This window comes from Rhinatrema bivittatum, chromosome 1 (assembly GCF_901001135.1).
Source record: "Rhinatrema bivittatum chromosome 1, aRhiBiv1.1, whole genome shotgun sequence".
NCBI classification, from domain to species: Eukaryota; Metazoa; Chordata; class Amphibia; order Gymnophiona; family Rhinatrematidae; genus Rhinatrema; species Rhinatrema bivittatum.
In genome coordinates, this window is record NC_042615.1 from 572,182,785 (window position 1) to 572,197,852 (window position 15,068).

Sequence of the window (15,068 nt, forward strand, 5' to 3'; positions counted from 1 at the left end):
TAGCAGGAGCTGTAGTCAAGGTTTGGCACAGAAAAAATACATTATGTACAATTCATGTTTTCTACACAAATGAAATGTGCATACATCATTTTTCAGTGCATTACACCTTTGCTTTGTGTACACTTTTTTTTTTTTTTACTCCTGCTACAGTAGTAGACTGCATGAGCATTAAAACAAAAACTTGTACATTAAACTGTATACTGAATGTTACCCTACAATTTTAACACTTTGCTAACCCTTAAGGAGGATGAGGTTATCTATAGAAGAACTACCATCGCAGTTGGAAGGGGCAGAGCTAAATAGCAGCAATGAGCGAATTTAGTAATTTCTTCTAAGCAGAATTTAAAAATACTTAGACATAGCTTTGTAAAGGCAGTAGGCTCTGATTCTTCATACTTTAATAATGCATAACAACAAGAAGTTCTACTAACTTTATTTTACATATTTGTACAAGAACAGTCTCCCTTTTAGTATAAAACTAGTTCACATGATATAATGCAATATTTATAGACACTGCATATTAACCAAAATATTCAAGACTTTAGGAAGCTTACTCTTAAAAATACCCTCAGCAAAATAGTCTTCCAGTAGCTCCGCATTTAAAAAAAAATATTACAAATATACAATTTGCTACAAATTAAAGGTGTGACTACAGCACTGATTAGTCAATTACATTTCAAACATATGTACATGATTTACACAACACATTCATGAAGAAACTGTAACAAATACAATTTTCCTGATTTCCAAGATTTATTTGTAAGCACTTATTGCCACAGAAAAGTATGTATTTTAAAATCGGGGCAAATCTTCCTCCATGTACTATCTTGGTTTTATTCCCTTTTATGGAGGTCCAGTGGCAGAGGAAGAACAGACAAGCTACTTACCTGCGCTCAAAATAAAGTTCAGAACTTGCTTAAAAGTACCTCCAAGTAAAAGCACAACTATTCATACACATTCCTTACCTTGTCCAGGCTTTATCCACCTGACGTTTTAAAACCAAAACACAAAATATGGAGTGCAGCTGAAGTCAGTGTAAGGGATGCAACAGCTGTTTACAGCAATTCCCAGCTGTGGCAACGTTTGGGAATGCTGCAAGTACCCATAACTAATTCAGTGAAGTTGCAGATCCAGGCAAGCTGTCATAACCAGAGATATTTAAGTCTGGGTCCCTTTTTCCTTATGTTACAAAAAGAATATTGAGTGATATACATCAGCCATCCAACTAAGAACAGCAGGGAATACCTGCTACAATTTAAAAGGCTGCTTACTGATTTTTTTCTGAAGAGGATAAAAGGTAGTAACAATTTTCACCCAGAACATTTCAGATCAAGACAAATGCCCAACAGTCACTAGTGAACAGGGTAGCATGCAGATGAGAGTAGAAGGAAAAAACCTAGACTTGAGCAGAACCTGTTTTTTTGCAGTTTTAGCCTTTGTTTATGAATCTTTCCAGCAAAATGCTGCCTTCCATTCCTTCTTCCCTTCAGAAATTGTGTAGTACAGGTTTCGAACGAAACACATTGCCAGTTCCTCCACCCCATGGTCAGGCAACATGCAAGTTTCTGAAATATTAGATTATAAGGTTGGTTTGAAAAGCCTCTCAATCTAAATTAACTGTTTCTACTTTGAGATAGTCCAATCCCTGGTACCATACATCTGAATGAAAATGCAGATGTATATAACTGCTTGTCAAGATTTTCTTGGTCCATAATCTTTGGGAATTTAGAAGTATAATATACTCATTTTAAAAAGTGCACTTTGTTTAGGCAATATATACAGACTAACACCATTGTACTTGTTTAAAGCACTTTCTTCCCAAAATATTCACAATCATAGCCTTGACTTGTATATGACGTACATGAACACATTATAACAGTCAAAGCACTAACTTCTAAAAGGCAATGATATCGTGAATTGGATGTAAATTATATTCCCCTCTTATAAAACCCAGGCATGGGATGAAAAGTTCTCATTTGCAACTATGGGAAAAATCTCTTCATGATGATTAAAGCTCCTCTACAAGCTTCCAGGCACACACAATCTCTGTTTTGAGAGTTTCCTGGTAGAATATGAACTTACATTCCACATGTACTAAGGCATAAGCAAGATAGACCTCTACCTAATGGAACACTTGCAGCTAGGACTAACACTTTCTGGTATCATACTCTTGCTAGGGAAATGGTAAAAGCCACTGATGAGGGACAGGGGAGCTTGCAGACCATTCATACTCATCTTCTTTTCCAAGATCCCCTGGCCTCCTGCTTGTGAGGAGGAGGAAAGCATGACTCACTCTACACAAAACAAACTCTTTGAATAAGATCAGGAGTAGCCAGATTTCTCCATGGACAAGCAAGATCAAACACACGTGTGGGAGACATCATACAGCAGCACCCATGTGGGAAAACTCTCTCTAGCAAAGTTTGAGCATGCACACAACTTCCCACGCTGCCTCTGTCACGAGACCCTTTGAGTTTTCTTTGTCCGCTGTAGCACTGCAACAAGATCTTCTCTCCACTCCCTGCCCCCTTCAGGTTTTTGCTAGTTGTCTTACTTTATTCCCATCTTCAGTTATTCTTTCAGTAAAAAAAATATTTAATTTCTTCCACCTACTTCAACATGCCAGGGAAGACACTAAGCAGGTAAATATCTCTTTGAACTATGCGCAAGATACTGCCATAAGATGGAAAGCCAGGATGTACATAATATAAGCTTAAGATGCCTCGGACCTCATCATGAATCCTCAACTTGCAATCCAAGTGGTAAAAAGTTACCTTGTGCGATTAAACACGGAACAATGAAGTTAAGATGTGAGCTTCTGTCTGCTTCGGATAAGGACAGCTCCTCTTCAAAAAGACAGGATTATAAAAGGTCACAGTTGAGAAGAAAAAAAAAAGAGCAAAAGTTCCTCCTCAAATAATAGTTCTCTAAAGAGGAAACATGACTCTTTGGCACCGGGAGAAAAAGATTACCATGCTGAAAAAAACCACACAAAATCTCTGAAGCCGTATTTGGAAAAAAAAATGGTGCTGAAGTCATCCTTGATCAATACTCAGCCCAGTGTGATTCTTTAAAGTCAGGGCAATAGGCATGTCCCTCAGTGCCATATCCATTGTGCTGAATCGAGCAATGCTGGAGCTAAAGCTTATGACTCCCAGTTCTAGAGAAATTTACTTCTAAATTTAACAAATTCTCCAACAACATATCTGAAGAATATTCAACAACCATCTTTGGCTTCAACACAAAAACCAATAAAAGATTCTCCTATTGTAATCCAGGATTATGATGACTCAGTCTATTCAGGCTCTGTTCCAATAAATGAAGAATCTATTTAGTACCGCATCAATCATCAGAGCCTCAAAGCGCAATACCCCTCCTGAGGACAGGACTTATCCAGTTTTCTTGCAAAGAATATCACAACTTTTCAACTTGAAGAGCCTGTTCAACATGAGGAAGATTTCCTGGGAGTTCTGAAATTTATACAACCTTAAAAACAAAGGCAGTTCCTGTACAAAAGGTTTTTCAGGATCTGCAGTCCAGGATTTGGAAAAAACCATTGAAAATGGTTCTGGTAACAAAAAACAAAATATATGGTACAACAGCTTCCAGGCCAAAGGAAAATTTAACTCCAACATGACTCCCTTATGGTTGAGTCAGGGATGCGAAAAGCTAAGCAATTTTAGTTTTTTAAGGTGTAACTGATGAAAAAAATCTTAAGATACTATCAACTCCTTAGACCTGGAAGACCAAAACAAGTTATCACTTTTAAATGAAGCTGAACCGATAAGTAGTAGCTTTGTATATATCTTCAACAGAAATAGTTTGGAGATGAGCCACTGAAATCTCTATCGCTCAGCCTTGATGAGCTTTGACAGTCTGTAACTTATAAATCAGCCAGAGCATAAGTGCACGCCAATTAAGAGTTCTTTTTGGCAGCTGTCCTTCCTAAAGTATTAGAAGGGCAAACAGCTGAGAAGCTTGACAGGGAAGCTGAGTCCTGCTTAACTAATATGTTACAGTTCTCTTGCAGTTCAAGGCATGAAGAGCATGCTCTCCTTTGTGTATGTGGTCTTGGAAAGAATGCAAGAGGCACAATAGCTTTGTTACTATAGAAAGCAGACACTACTTTTGGAAGGAACTTGGGGCAAGTTCATAGAACCCCATTATGAAAAAAACAGATATGGTGAATAGGAAACCACATTGTGTAATTTGCTTACTCTTTGTTTTGAAGTGATGACAACAAGAAACACTTTCCAGGTGAGAAAGTAGGTCCACCAACTCAATATGTTCAAAAAAAGGTTTTATGATTACTATTTTGAGATTCCACAGCACAGGAGGGTTACTGATCTGATATGTACAATGCCAAAGGTGGAGAGAGATCTAAACCATTTCTACCAGCTTATGATACACTGCAATTGCGCTGAGATGAACTTTGATTGAAGAGGTACTAAGACTTGAGGAAGAATATATATGGAAATAAATCCCTTAGGCCACAGGAGAAAGGATTCACATGCCTGATCTCACACCAAGCTGGGAACACCTTAGTTGAAGGCTTCTGGCCGCAATCAAAATATCCTCCACTTCCCTCAAAAAGAGCAGAGGAAACTACTGCATGTTCAAAATCCAAAGACATGAGGGCCAGGGATGGCCGATTATGATGGCCTGGCCCATCTTTCTCCTGTGTGATGAGGATCAGAAATATCCCCAATAGAACTGGGGACTACATCAATAGACTGAAGAGATTTGGAAACCGCACTTTCCATAGCTAGGTTGACACAATGAGGTTCATTCTTGCCTTGTCCTGAAGATGATCCACCAACATTTTCTGAATTCCTGAAAGAAAGTTCTCTGCAAATAGGCATTGTGATGACCTACCCATGACCAGATTTAGATGGCCTTCTGGCAGAAAGCATGAGAACTTGTCTTTCCCTGTTTTTATCTAAAACATCTGAGTGTTAGGATTAAAAAAATCTTTCCCAAGAGGAAGTGAAAGTTCTCAGAGCATAATAAATGGCTTGCAGTTCCAGTAGGTTGTTCTGCAGGTGACTCTCCTCTGGGGACCCCACTCAATGTGTCCAAATAGCTCCAGGATGAGTCCTGTGGAGGCGTTGGTAGACAATCACTTGCTATGGTGGGATATGTAACAAGAGACCCATTCTTAGAACTTCCAGATTCATCCACCACTGAAAAGGATGCCCTCATCTCCAGGCATCAATGAGATTTGGTAGGATAAAAGTTGAAAGTTGGTCCCATTGGTTTTGAAAGCTTTACAGAATCACATGAACCACAGCAGCCAACATCAATGTTGCTTTCAGTCCAAATTAAGGCAAGATTGTACGAGACCCCTTAGCACTGTAGCTCCTAAAGAGAGTCTCTCCAGGCTCCTATAAACTGAATCTGTTGAAGCAGATCCAGGTTCAACTTGCCAATGTTGAATAGGAACCTCAAGGATTGGAGAAGCCACACTGTTTTCTTTAGGGACTCTAAACTCCCATTGGGGATGGTCCTGTGACCAACCAAACATCTAGGTAAAGGAACATGCAGATACTCTGCTGACAAAGCTTTGCCTCCTCCATAGTCAGCCGTTTTGTGAATACCTTGGAGCCACAGTTAGGCCAAAGGGGAGCACCTTGTATTGCTAGTGCGTGTCCTTCACCACAAACCTAAGGAACCTCCAGTGGGTCAAGTGCATGGGATGTACCCATAAAGTGTCCTTCAGATCCAGTATACATAACAAATCCCTTAGTTAAAAGGAAGGAGTCTCATTTAGAGCAGGGGTGGCCAACTCTGGTCCATGAGAGCTACAAACAGGTCTGCTTTTCAGGATAACCACAATGAATATGTATGAAATAGATTTGCATACAATAGAAGCAGTTCATGCAAATCTATCTCAATCATATTCATTGTGGATACCCTGAAAACCTTGCCTGTTTGTGGCACTCGAGGAATGAAGTTGGCTACCTCTGATCTAGAGGAAGTTAATCTTTGAACAAACTGCTGACTCAGGAGAGATTAATCTTTGTAAAATCAGAATAGGCCTCAGTCCTTCCACTTTCTTGGGGGATTAGGAAATACTGGAAATAGAATGACTGGCTATGCTCATTGGAAGGTACAAGCTCGATCACCTTCTGCAGGAGAAGCAATTCCATTTTATAATTGTAGTTAGGGAGATTGAGATGAGTGAATTACAGATCAAAATCTGATGAATCAGAGAAGGAAAGGAGAAATGCCAGCAGTGGTGGTATCCAATAATTTTCAGAACTTGCCAGTCTTTGGTGATCTAACACCACTCCTGCAGAAAGGATTTAACCTCCTCCCCCTCACACACTGGTGGAGATGGGAAGGCACGCCTCAAAGCCATCAAAAAGTGGTGCCTGGCTTAAGCTGCATCTGCTGCAGGGGCTAATGCTTCTCCCTTAGATGCCTCCAAGCAGAAGACTGCTGCTGTAGAGGGGGCAGGGATTGATGATGCTGGAAAGAGTGGAAGGGAGGTCTTTAAAAGAATGGCTGCTGGTATGAGAAGAATTAGCTTCTAGCTGAAGCTGTCTGATCCCCCCCACTGCAGCTGACAGTGATTGCACCATGGATTGATGCTCCTTATAGAAGAGCCACCATCTTAACTATCACTGAACAGATTGTCCCCATGCATTGCACTCCTTCAAGAAACTCATGCACATCATCTTAGAAACTAACTCACAACAATGTGAGTGTCCGGGCCCCAGTGGCTACTGCTGAAGTTCTGGGTGCAATGTCAAAAGCTTCATAGACAGAACAGATAAGATGCTTTTCATATCTCTCAGTGTCTTCCACTGCTCTATGAATAGCTGCCTGCTATAGGTCTAACTTCTGGAAGCATTCATACAGCCACTGTACTATACAACATTTGAGAGCTGCATGCACGCACTCAATACAGAAGTCTGGAAGACTTTTTTTCCATACAAATCCAATAACTTCAGATCTTTTGCCGGGGAAAAGTTGGAATGGTCATGGATACAATTTGCATGCTTCAATGCCGACTTGACCAACAGCAAATGGTGTGGAAATTGGACCACTTTGCACTCTATTTTAAATTGTTTCTAGGCCATGGGAAGGCACGATGTAGGCATCTGCCACATCCTTTTCTGGAGATGATCCTGGAGCAACTTATAAACTGGGATAGCTGCAGAAATTGAAGGAGCCCAAAGATGTCTGTTCTCTAAATCTTTTCCTTCCTATTACTGATAGCTTGGGTCTTCGCCAACTTATCCATGAATGTGAAGTAGCAAAGATCTTCAGGGGGGAAAAGGGAGATATGCTGCAGCAAGTCTGGAAGAATATCAGATGGAATCTCCACATAGTCATCCTCATCTCCTGACCCCAGGGGAACACTAAGCCACAACCCCAATGATGAAAGCAGCAACTGAGGTAGAGACCTCTGCTGGCCCAGAGGGGAAATATCCAGAAGGAACTCAGACTTAATTGATCATCCTCTGGTAAGGATTTACACCCAGTACAGCAGTGTAGGACTTGGAGCAGCTCCATTATACAGAAAAATGTCCTCCATCTTGGAGAACAGAGGCTCTAATCCTCCTGGCCCCCCTCCCCCACCTTCAGATATTAAGGAGGCAACAGAATTCTTCACTAGCTTTGATAATTGGGCTCCCACTGGTTGGGGACCCTGTGAACCATAGTTGAAGGAGATACCTTTTCCTTAGAATCTAAGATGGCCTCATCCTCAGTGCTAACAGGAAGGCTGCAGGAGACTTCTCTACAGTCGCAACAGCTGCTGGCTCTGAGGCATTCCACTGCATTGACCATTCTCTAAGATTAGGGCTCCTGTGCGTTGATGGCACCAGCAGTTCCTTCTGTGTCATGACATCCACAGTGGGATTAACTTCCATGCTAAAGTGCTTTGTTTCAGCTCCTCGGATATCTGCACCAAGTGCATAGATTATGGGCTCTGTACCAATAGCAGATGGCACTCGTGTGCCTCACGTCTGAGAAGAGTAGATGACTATACCACAGGGATCTTCCTTGCTAGAAAGAGACACTCAGACAGTGACGCTACATCTCTTCTTGGCATAGGGAGGATCTGCTTCTGCAGTCCTCTGTGCTGGAGGCACCAATGTTTTTGCTCTGACGAGTGTCCCCCCTTGCTGCTTAGGTGCCTTTTTCCATGCCTCCTCTGCTGCCAGAAGCTTCCATGCCATGCTTAATCCCTGACCTGGGATGGATCCAGAGGCTGATGCCATAAAGAAGCCTTCCAATGCTTGTGGGGACCAGAAGAGAAATATTCCATATTGTCTCTGCGTGGGAGCCCAAAGACATTTTGCTCAAGGTAAAAGCAGCTCCACGACTCTGCCTTGTACCCAAGGCTTAGGGCTCTTAGTCTTCAGTGCCTTCTGAAGGTCTTCCCCATCTTCCAGTCATGATATTGCTGTGTCCAGGGAGACATACAACCACAGCTACAACAGTTTGATGAGGCATGATCCAGGCCAAAATATTCGTAATGAACATATGGTGCCCTCAAATGCAGGCCTTAAACCTATTTAGTGTAGGTTACTTGGACTTTGGCTTCTCCAATTTTTTTGATAACTAGATCTGAAAGAGTTCTGTTGCAGGGACTTCTAAGGCAGTGTGGTAACAAAAAAAAAAAAATCATCAATGAGGCAGAAAAAAAATAAACCGTTACTAGGCCTCATTAGATAGTGACTGAGGGGCTCCCAGGACAGCATGTACATGTGTGAACTCTTGCGGATGCTCAGTAACACTTTTACTGAGCTCTGAGAGCTGGGTTCATGTCCATGTCTTTGGATGACATCATCCAAATATTATGGCTGATTCATGAGTGCTTATCAACGGAGAAACAAAACTTCCAAGGGTCCTTCCAGCCAAGTAAAGCATTTGGACAAAGAATTATCAAGTGCATGCCCTCCCTTTTTAACAAATGCAATCCTTAATTTTCTTCACACCTTGGAAACTAGATTATATAGTTGTCTTAACAGAACAGATTTGCAACACTGAACATTTTATCTGTAAAAATACAATAAAATGAATGTTGAAAGGCCTAAACCACAAGATGACAATCATATTGAAACAGAGCAGTAATACTTTGATATATTGCATTTCCAGAGACATCACCTTCATGAACACAATTACATTTTCTCCCCTTCCACTCAAATGATCATAAACCAAACCTCTGGAAACAAGTCTTGCTTCTATTTCTTACATTTCACCAACACATTCTTTTTTAATTATTTAAATTAGCATGAGTATCATCTAGCGAAGGAAGGCAGGATGAACAAACAACCACATGAGCACAATGCATCAAGATCTCTTATAGGTCCAGAATGGGAGCAACCAGTTGCTTAACAGGTCCCACTAACAAAGCAGAGGAGCAATAGAATTTGACCTTACAAGATTATTAATATGGGCAGTTTAAAAAAAAATGTGACTAAACAGTTAAAGCAGCTGGCGACTTCCAATATTTCAAATTTATGAATGCACATTTGAGGGCAACAATAAGCTAGACACCAGAGTGTACAAGAGCAGTGGCTTTAACTTTTCCCCAGGCTGACCCCTAGAGTCATCAAAATGCTAATATCGCAGCCCTAACACCCGCGATAGTGTAAAGGGGCATGTTTAGGGTAATTTTTAGAGTTACCGCGCCACGCTGCAACATAGCGCTTCGCACAGGTAGCATCACATGGTGCAGTAAATTATTCGCACCCCACAACACTTCCTATTTCTCGCACTGAGAGAGGGAGAATGCACATTTATAAGGCCTTCATAGTAGTGAAGTATTTATACGACTATTAATTGCCCCTCCTATAGGCATATAAATAGTTGCACACTGTGAAAGCCTCCACAAAGGCGCTCTCTCTCTACTCCACTCCCCTCCCAAGCCCAGAAATGGCAGAAATGCAATTCGAAAAATGTATCATGACTTGCGTTACGGCCATTTCGGTCATATCGCACAGCTTAACACCAGGAAAAAAGGTGTAGTTATTTCTGCTGTTAAAACTGTGGGATAGCATGCAGTACGCTATCACACGGTGCGATAGTGCCCCTCATGTTCATAAATCCCACCCAAACACCTCCCTAATCCTACCCCTTCCCAAAATTTGTATTCGCGCCATGCGCCAGTGCTATTGTCACATGCATTAAAGCCATAATGCATTTTGATGAATGACCCTGTGAGTTTGCTAGAGTCATCATTAAACATTCAATACCTGTCCAAAAGAGAATACAGAATTAAAAAATAAAAGCATGTAGAAAAGGTGTCACACTGTCTTGGTCTTTTCACAGGGCCGCAGGTTGTTTTGATTATGAGCTAGAATACAAATTAATAGCTACTACAATTTTCAGTCACGAGCCACAGGTGTTACTCAACATGGGACCTTGTTTCATGGTTTGCATTGCAATCATTAAAGATTCCATTTAATTATGGAAGCATGATAAGAAAAATGTTAAGGAAATAAGTTGTCCTTTGCCTAGCACAGCCTCTCCCATTAACAGAAGGCAACTCTTGCATTGAACAGAGACTCCAATTTGTGGTAGGGAATCTCTGTCCTGTGTCCCCCATAATCCACAGGGCCAGCAGATAAGAACAACCTCACGATTGAGATGAACATGCATCACACATACTGTACAACCCTTGTTATAATAGAAGGCTTCATTATTTACACCTGAGATGAAATACACAGCAGAAATCATTATTTTAAGCAAGTAATGGAACTTTTACAAATGCATGGCTGTGCCCTAAGGAGAGAAGCTTCAAGGAGAGCACTTTTTTCGGTACACTCAGATGACCGAAAGATCTGCCATCAGAATGCCATTATAACCCATTCACAGTTCATAGGTCTTTCGCTGGTGGCAGAATCCTCTCAAATCCCACGATTATTCTTCCTCCCCTGTCACACAGACCCTCGACTGCCTTAACGCAGCACTGTTCGAGCCCTTGGAATGGAGTGACTGCTGCAGGGGAAAATGCATTAACAAAAATAATTAAATGCATTAAGTAACAAACACACTGGTTTTATAAATGAAAGGCAAGCACAAAAAAACCCCAAAAACCAAAACACTCAGCAGGAAACTCAACAACTACAAAGCACTACTAGCAAACTATGCATGCGTAATAATAATTTGGATAAAAAAGGAAAAATGAAAAATGACAAGGATAGGGTTTTGGGGGAGTTTTTTTTGCAGAGACAATGCTGTATTGATTCTAAAAAGCAGCACAGACAGGAAATCTTGAAGCAGATGAAACATTTGCAGGAAAGAAGCAGCGGAAGATTGAGAGTACCATAATTTCATTAAGCGTATTTGGTGCAAAGCATTCCTTTTCTTTCTCGCTCTCTGATGAATCAGGCTGTGGGGTGAAAGTAGAAAGAAGACAGAGTAATAAAAAAACAAGGAAACAGCGAGCAAGTACCAATTTTTGCTGAGACAGAACTAGATTATACTCAAGAGCAGCTCAGTCACTTCAAGCAATGCCTGCTTTTCAGAGGGAGCAATGAAGCTGTGGCTGACCATGCAGCATGGAGAGAAGGCCATAGCATTGTTGACAAGAGAAGAATTTTAGAAAAGATTAGGAAAGCAGCAAAAATTATGGTATCCATAGGCAAAAGGGGGGGGGGGGGAGTTTCTCTCCTGGAAAGCAGAAAGGGGGGGGAGATAGGGGAATACCAATTTTTATGCATCTTCATAATTAACAAACCTAAGCAACTGCCTATGCCTAAATCTAGCTCTGCTTACCCCCCTCCCCCCCGAGCTAAGGAAAATACATTGTTTGTTCTTTGCAAAGAGAATACCTCTTTAAAAGAAATACATATGTGAAGCCATTTCCACTCCCATCATGTCAGAGTACGTTTCACTGAATCCCATGAATGGCCACAAACAAGCTTAAGAACATAAGAAATTGCCATACTGGGTCAGACCAAGGGTCCATCAAGCCCAGCATCCTGTTTCCAACAGTGGCCAATCCAGGCCATAAGAACCTGGCAAGTACCCAAAAACTAAGTCTATTCCATGTTACCATTGCTAGTAATAGCAGTGGCTATTCCCTAAGTCAACTTAATTAATAGCAAGTAATGGACTTCTCCTCCAAGAACTTATCCAATCCTTTTTTAAACCCAGCTACCCAGCTTCCTGCCATAATGTGTTTGGACTGGGAAATACTGATGAAAAGCGAGCCCCACCGTTGTAAGGAACTTGCAGCATTAATGCATAGGGCATGTCAGATTCCCAGGGTTGTAAGGGGCCAAAAGTGTGACCACAGCTTGGTATGGGATGATGGCTGTCTCCTAACTTGGGCATCTATGAGAAACTAGTTGTCTTGGATCGCATCAGTCAAACTAAGGCTAGCTGCTCCTCCCCTAGTTTCAGAGGTGAGGGATGCCTGTGCTCTCTGTGCTGCAACTGTTGAGGCTCATGGATTAAAGATTCTCATCCTAAGTAGGCCCCCCAACAACTTTCTTTAGAGGTAGGATTATTCTGTTTAGGCACCAACACTGAAAAAAAACATAGCAATCAACAAGAAACCACAGTTTGTGCCACTGCTCCAGAGTGTAAAACTTATCGACCTTTCCTCTGTTCAACACAATCTTTCACTTACTCATAACCATATAAGTCTCAACGCACAATACATTTTTTTTGCATAGAATAGCATTACGTTTTTTACAAATGCATTTCAAAGCTTGTGTTAAACACAAAAAATTCTAAACTTTAGAAAGGGAAACAAAATATATCTGGATGATTTAAAAAAGTTAAGCGTGGCTTACCCTCTTAAATTGCTGTTTCCTGTAGCAGACCTGGTTCTTATAGGAACGTCTGCGCTGACAGACTTGGATGTTTTACTGCTTTGCACACTGGACTGCAGAATTACTCTGAAAAGAGCAGGAAAAACATCAATAACTAGGGATGCTGTCCATGAATCTCCCAGGACCCAGCAGTGGCAGCACTAGAAGCAGGTTCACTGAGCCACACATTTGCTGGCCATCCTGAATTTCTTTGCAATTCAGAAAAGAAACTGTGCATTCTGCAAAGATGGGAAGACCCAAGGACAGTCCTGGACAAATGCAGGCATTAAGTATAATTCCTTTCACATGTCCTTTAACTGCACCTCAAGCCTAGTTTGGCTCAACATCTCTATCTTGGCATCCAGCTGTTAAATAAAATGACCCATCTTGCCACTTAATTTTCACTTGATTACCATCAAGCCAGTAGTGAGGGAATGCTGAGGCCTTCCGTAGAAATCGTACACTATCACACCATAGGATGCAGAGTTACAGGTTATGCAACTATAAGTGTCATATGCACACATTGGGAAAACAAAGTTTCCAGTGAAAATGAAAAGCATTTATTGGCCAAGACACATACAATAGGAACCATTTCTAGATGCTACAGCTAAAGAGCCTTATGAAGTATCCAAAATGATCCCTCTCATTTCTCCCTGTGGATTTCTGAACTGTGATCCTAAAAGGCGGGGCTCTCTGTCTGGTTAGCATCTTCTAAGAGGTAGAGAGAGGACTACTTTAAAGGTGGCAAGATTTTGTTTGGATTGCAATCTGGAAAAAAAAATGGCAACTTAAATTTTCAGTCCAGTTTTTTTCCTGTCACAAAAATTCCAGTTGTGGATTAGAATCCAAAAATAACCCCTTAGAAAATAGCCACAGGAAATTTAGCAATTTTGGATTGTAGCCCAAAACCCAGGCATTTCAAGCTTTGTGCATAACACATAAAAGAGGCAGCAGTGGCAATTTCCCTTCAGTTCTGACAACATGTAGCTCCCTCTTAACAAGCATACAGGCCGATACAATAAAACCCGCGGGAGAGCTGGCGCAACGAGGCGAGCGCCCGCTCTCCCAATGCGCGCCCAGGCCACTCTTCTGGGTGCGCGATCAAGTATTTAAATGAGGGCCTGCTGTAAAAGGAGGCACTAGGGACACTAGCGCGTCCCTGGCGCCTCCTTTTTGACAGAAGCGGTGGCGGTCAAGTGGGTTTGACAGCAGACGCTCAATTTTACCGGCATCAGTTCTCAAATCCGCTGACAGCTACGGGTTCGGAAAACAGACGCCGGCTAAACTGAGCGTCTGTCTTCTGACCCACGGGCCAATTTTTAAATTTTTTTTTAATTTTGGGGCCTCCGACTTAATATCACCATGATATTAAGTCAGAGGGTGTACAGGAAAGCAGTTTTTTCTGCTTTTCTGTACACGTTCCCGGTGCCGGAAGAAATTAACATGTGCGGCTTTGGCTGCACATTTTACTTTGTGTATGACGCGGGAATAACTAATAGGCCCATCCACATGCATTTGCATGTTGTGGGCGCTATTAGTTTCGGGGAGGTTGGCTGCGCGTTTGACACGTTATTACCCTTTACTGTATAAGGGGTAGAAATAGTGCGTCGAAAAACGCGTGGCCAATCGTAGGCTAACAGTGCACTCCCGCACTGTAGTGTATCGGCCTGATAGTTGTGTCACAGTAAATTACCCCTCACCCCCCCCCCCCAAGGAAAGTTGGCTTAAGTTTATCCTATTTAAGCTCCCAACCCAAAAATGAGATGCAGTTATACAATGCCCTTTTGGCAGAGGAGTAGCTAGTGGTTAGATTAGCAGGCTGTAAGTCAGGGAAACCAGGGTTCTCACCCCACTGTCACTTTATGTGATTTCACCCTCTTTTGCCTCAGCTACTAAGCATTTTTCCCACAGAAACAGAATGGGAGATCAGCCTTAGTAAATCAGGCCCTTCCTCCGCAGACAGGGAATATCTATAATGCCTGAATGTAATCTGCTTTGAAGTGTCCCAAAAGGCAGAATAGGAAAAACAAAAGTCATCCAGAAGTGGAATACCTATAGATTAAACCATTTCTTTTAGTATGGTAAAGCTACTTTAAGAATTATACAAGATCATCAATTCCAACCAATATAAGCCTATGTAGTTTTAGTTAATGTAATTTAAGGCTTTGAAAGAATGTCAAAGTATATATCCCAGTATTCTCAGCCTCTTTGATTTAAAAAAAGCTGCAATCATTTAGGAAATTGCTAATTGTAACAATGACAGAATTCAGGTACAGAAGCAGCCTTGAA

General features: G+C 41.5%; 1 protein-coding gene across 6 annotated transcripts in view; it reads right to left on the reverse strand.

The window, feature by feature from the left end:
* Positions 1–381: 381 nt before the first annotated feature.
* CDC14B (cell division cycle 14B) overlaps positions 382–15,068 on the reverse strand; it is a 283,418-nt gene continuing 268,731 nt past the window's right edge. For 2 of the 6 annotated variants that reach the window (XR_003858911.1, XM_029617836.1), the window contains exon 14: positions 12,762–12,866. Coding sequence is in view for 5 of the 6 variants with exons in the window: in XM_029617836.1 (XP_029473696.1) it covers positions 12,862–12,866 (5 nt within the window). In the remaining variant the exon portion in view is untranslated. Of the gene's footprint in view, positions 10,957–10,998; positions 11,351–12,761; positions 12,867–15,068 lie in introns of those variants that run through there. The other 4 variants (XM_029617825.1, XM_029617847.1, XM_029617815.1 and 1 more) reach the window with 4 other exon arrangements.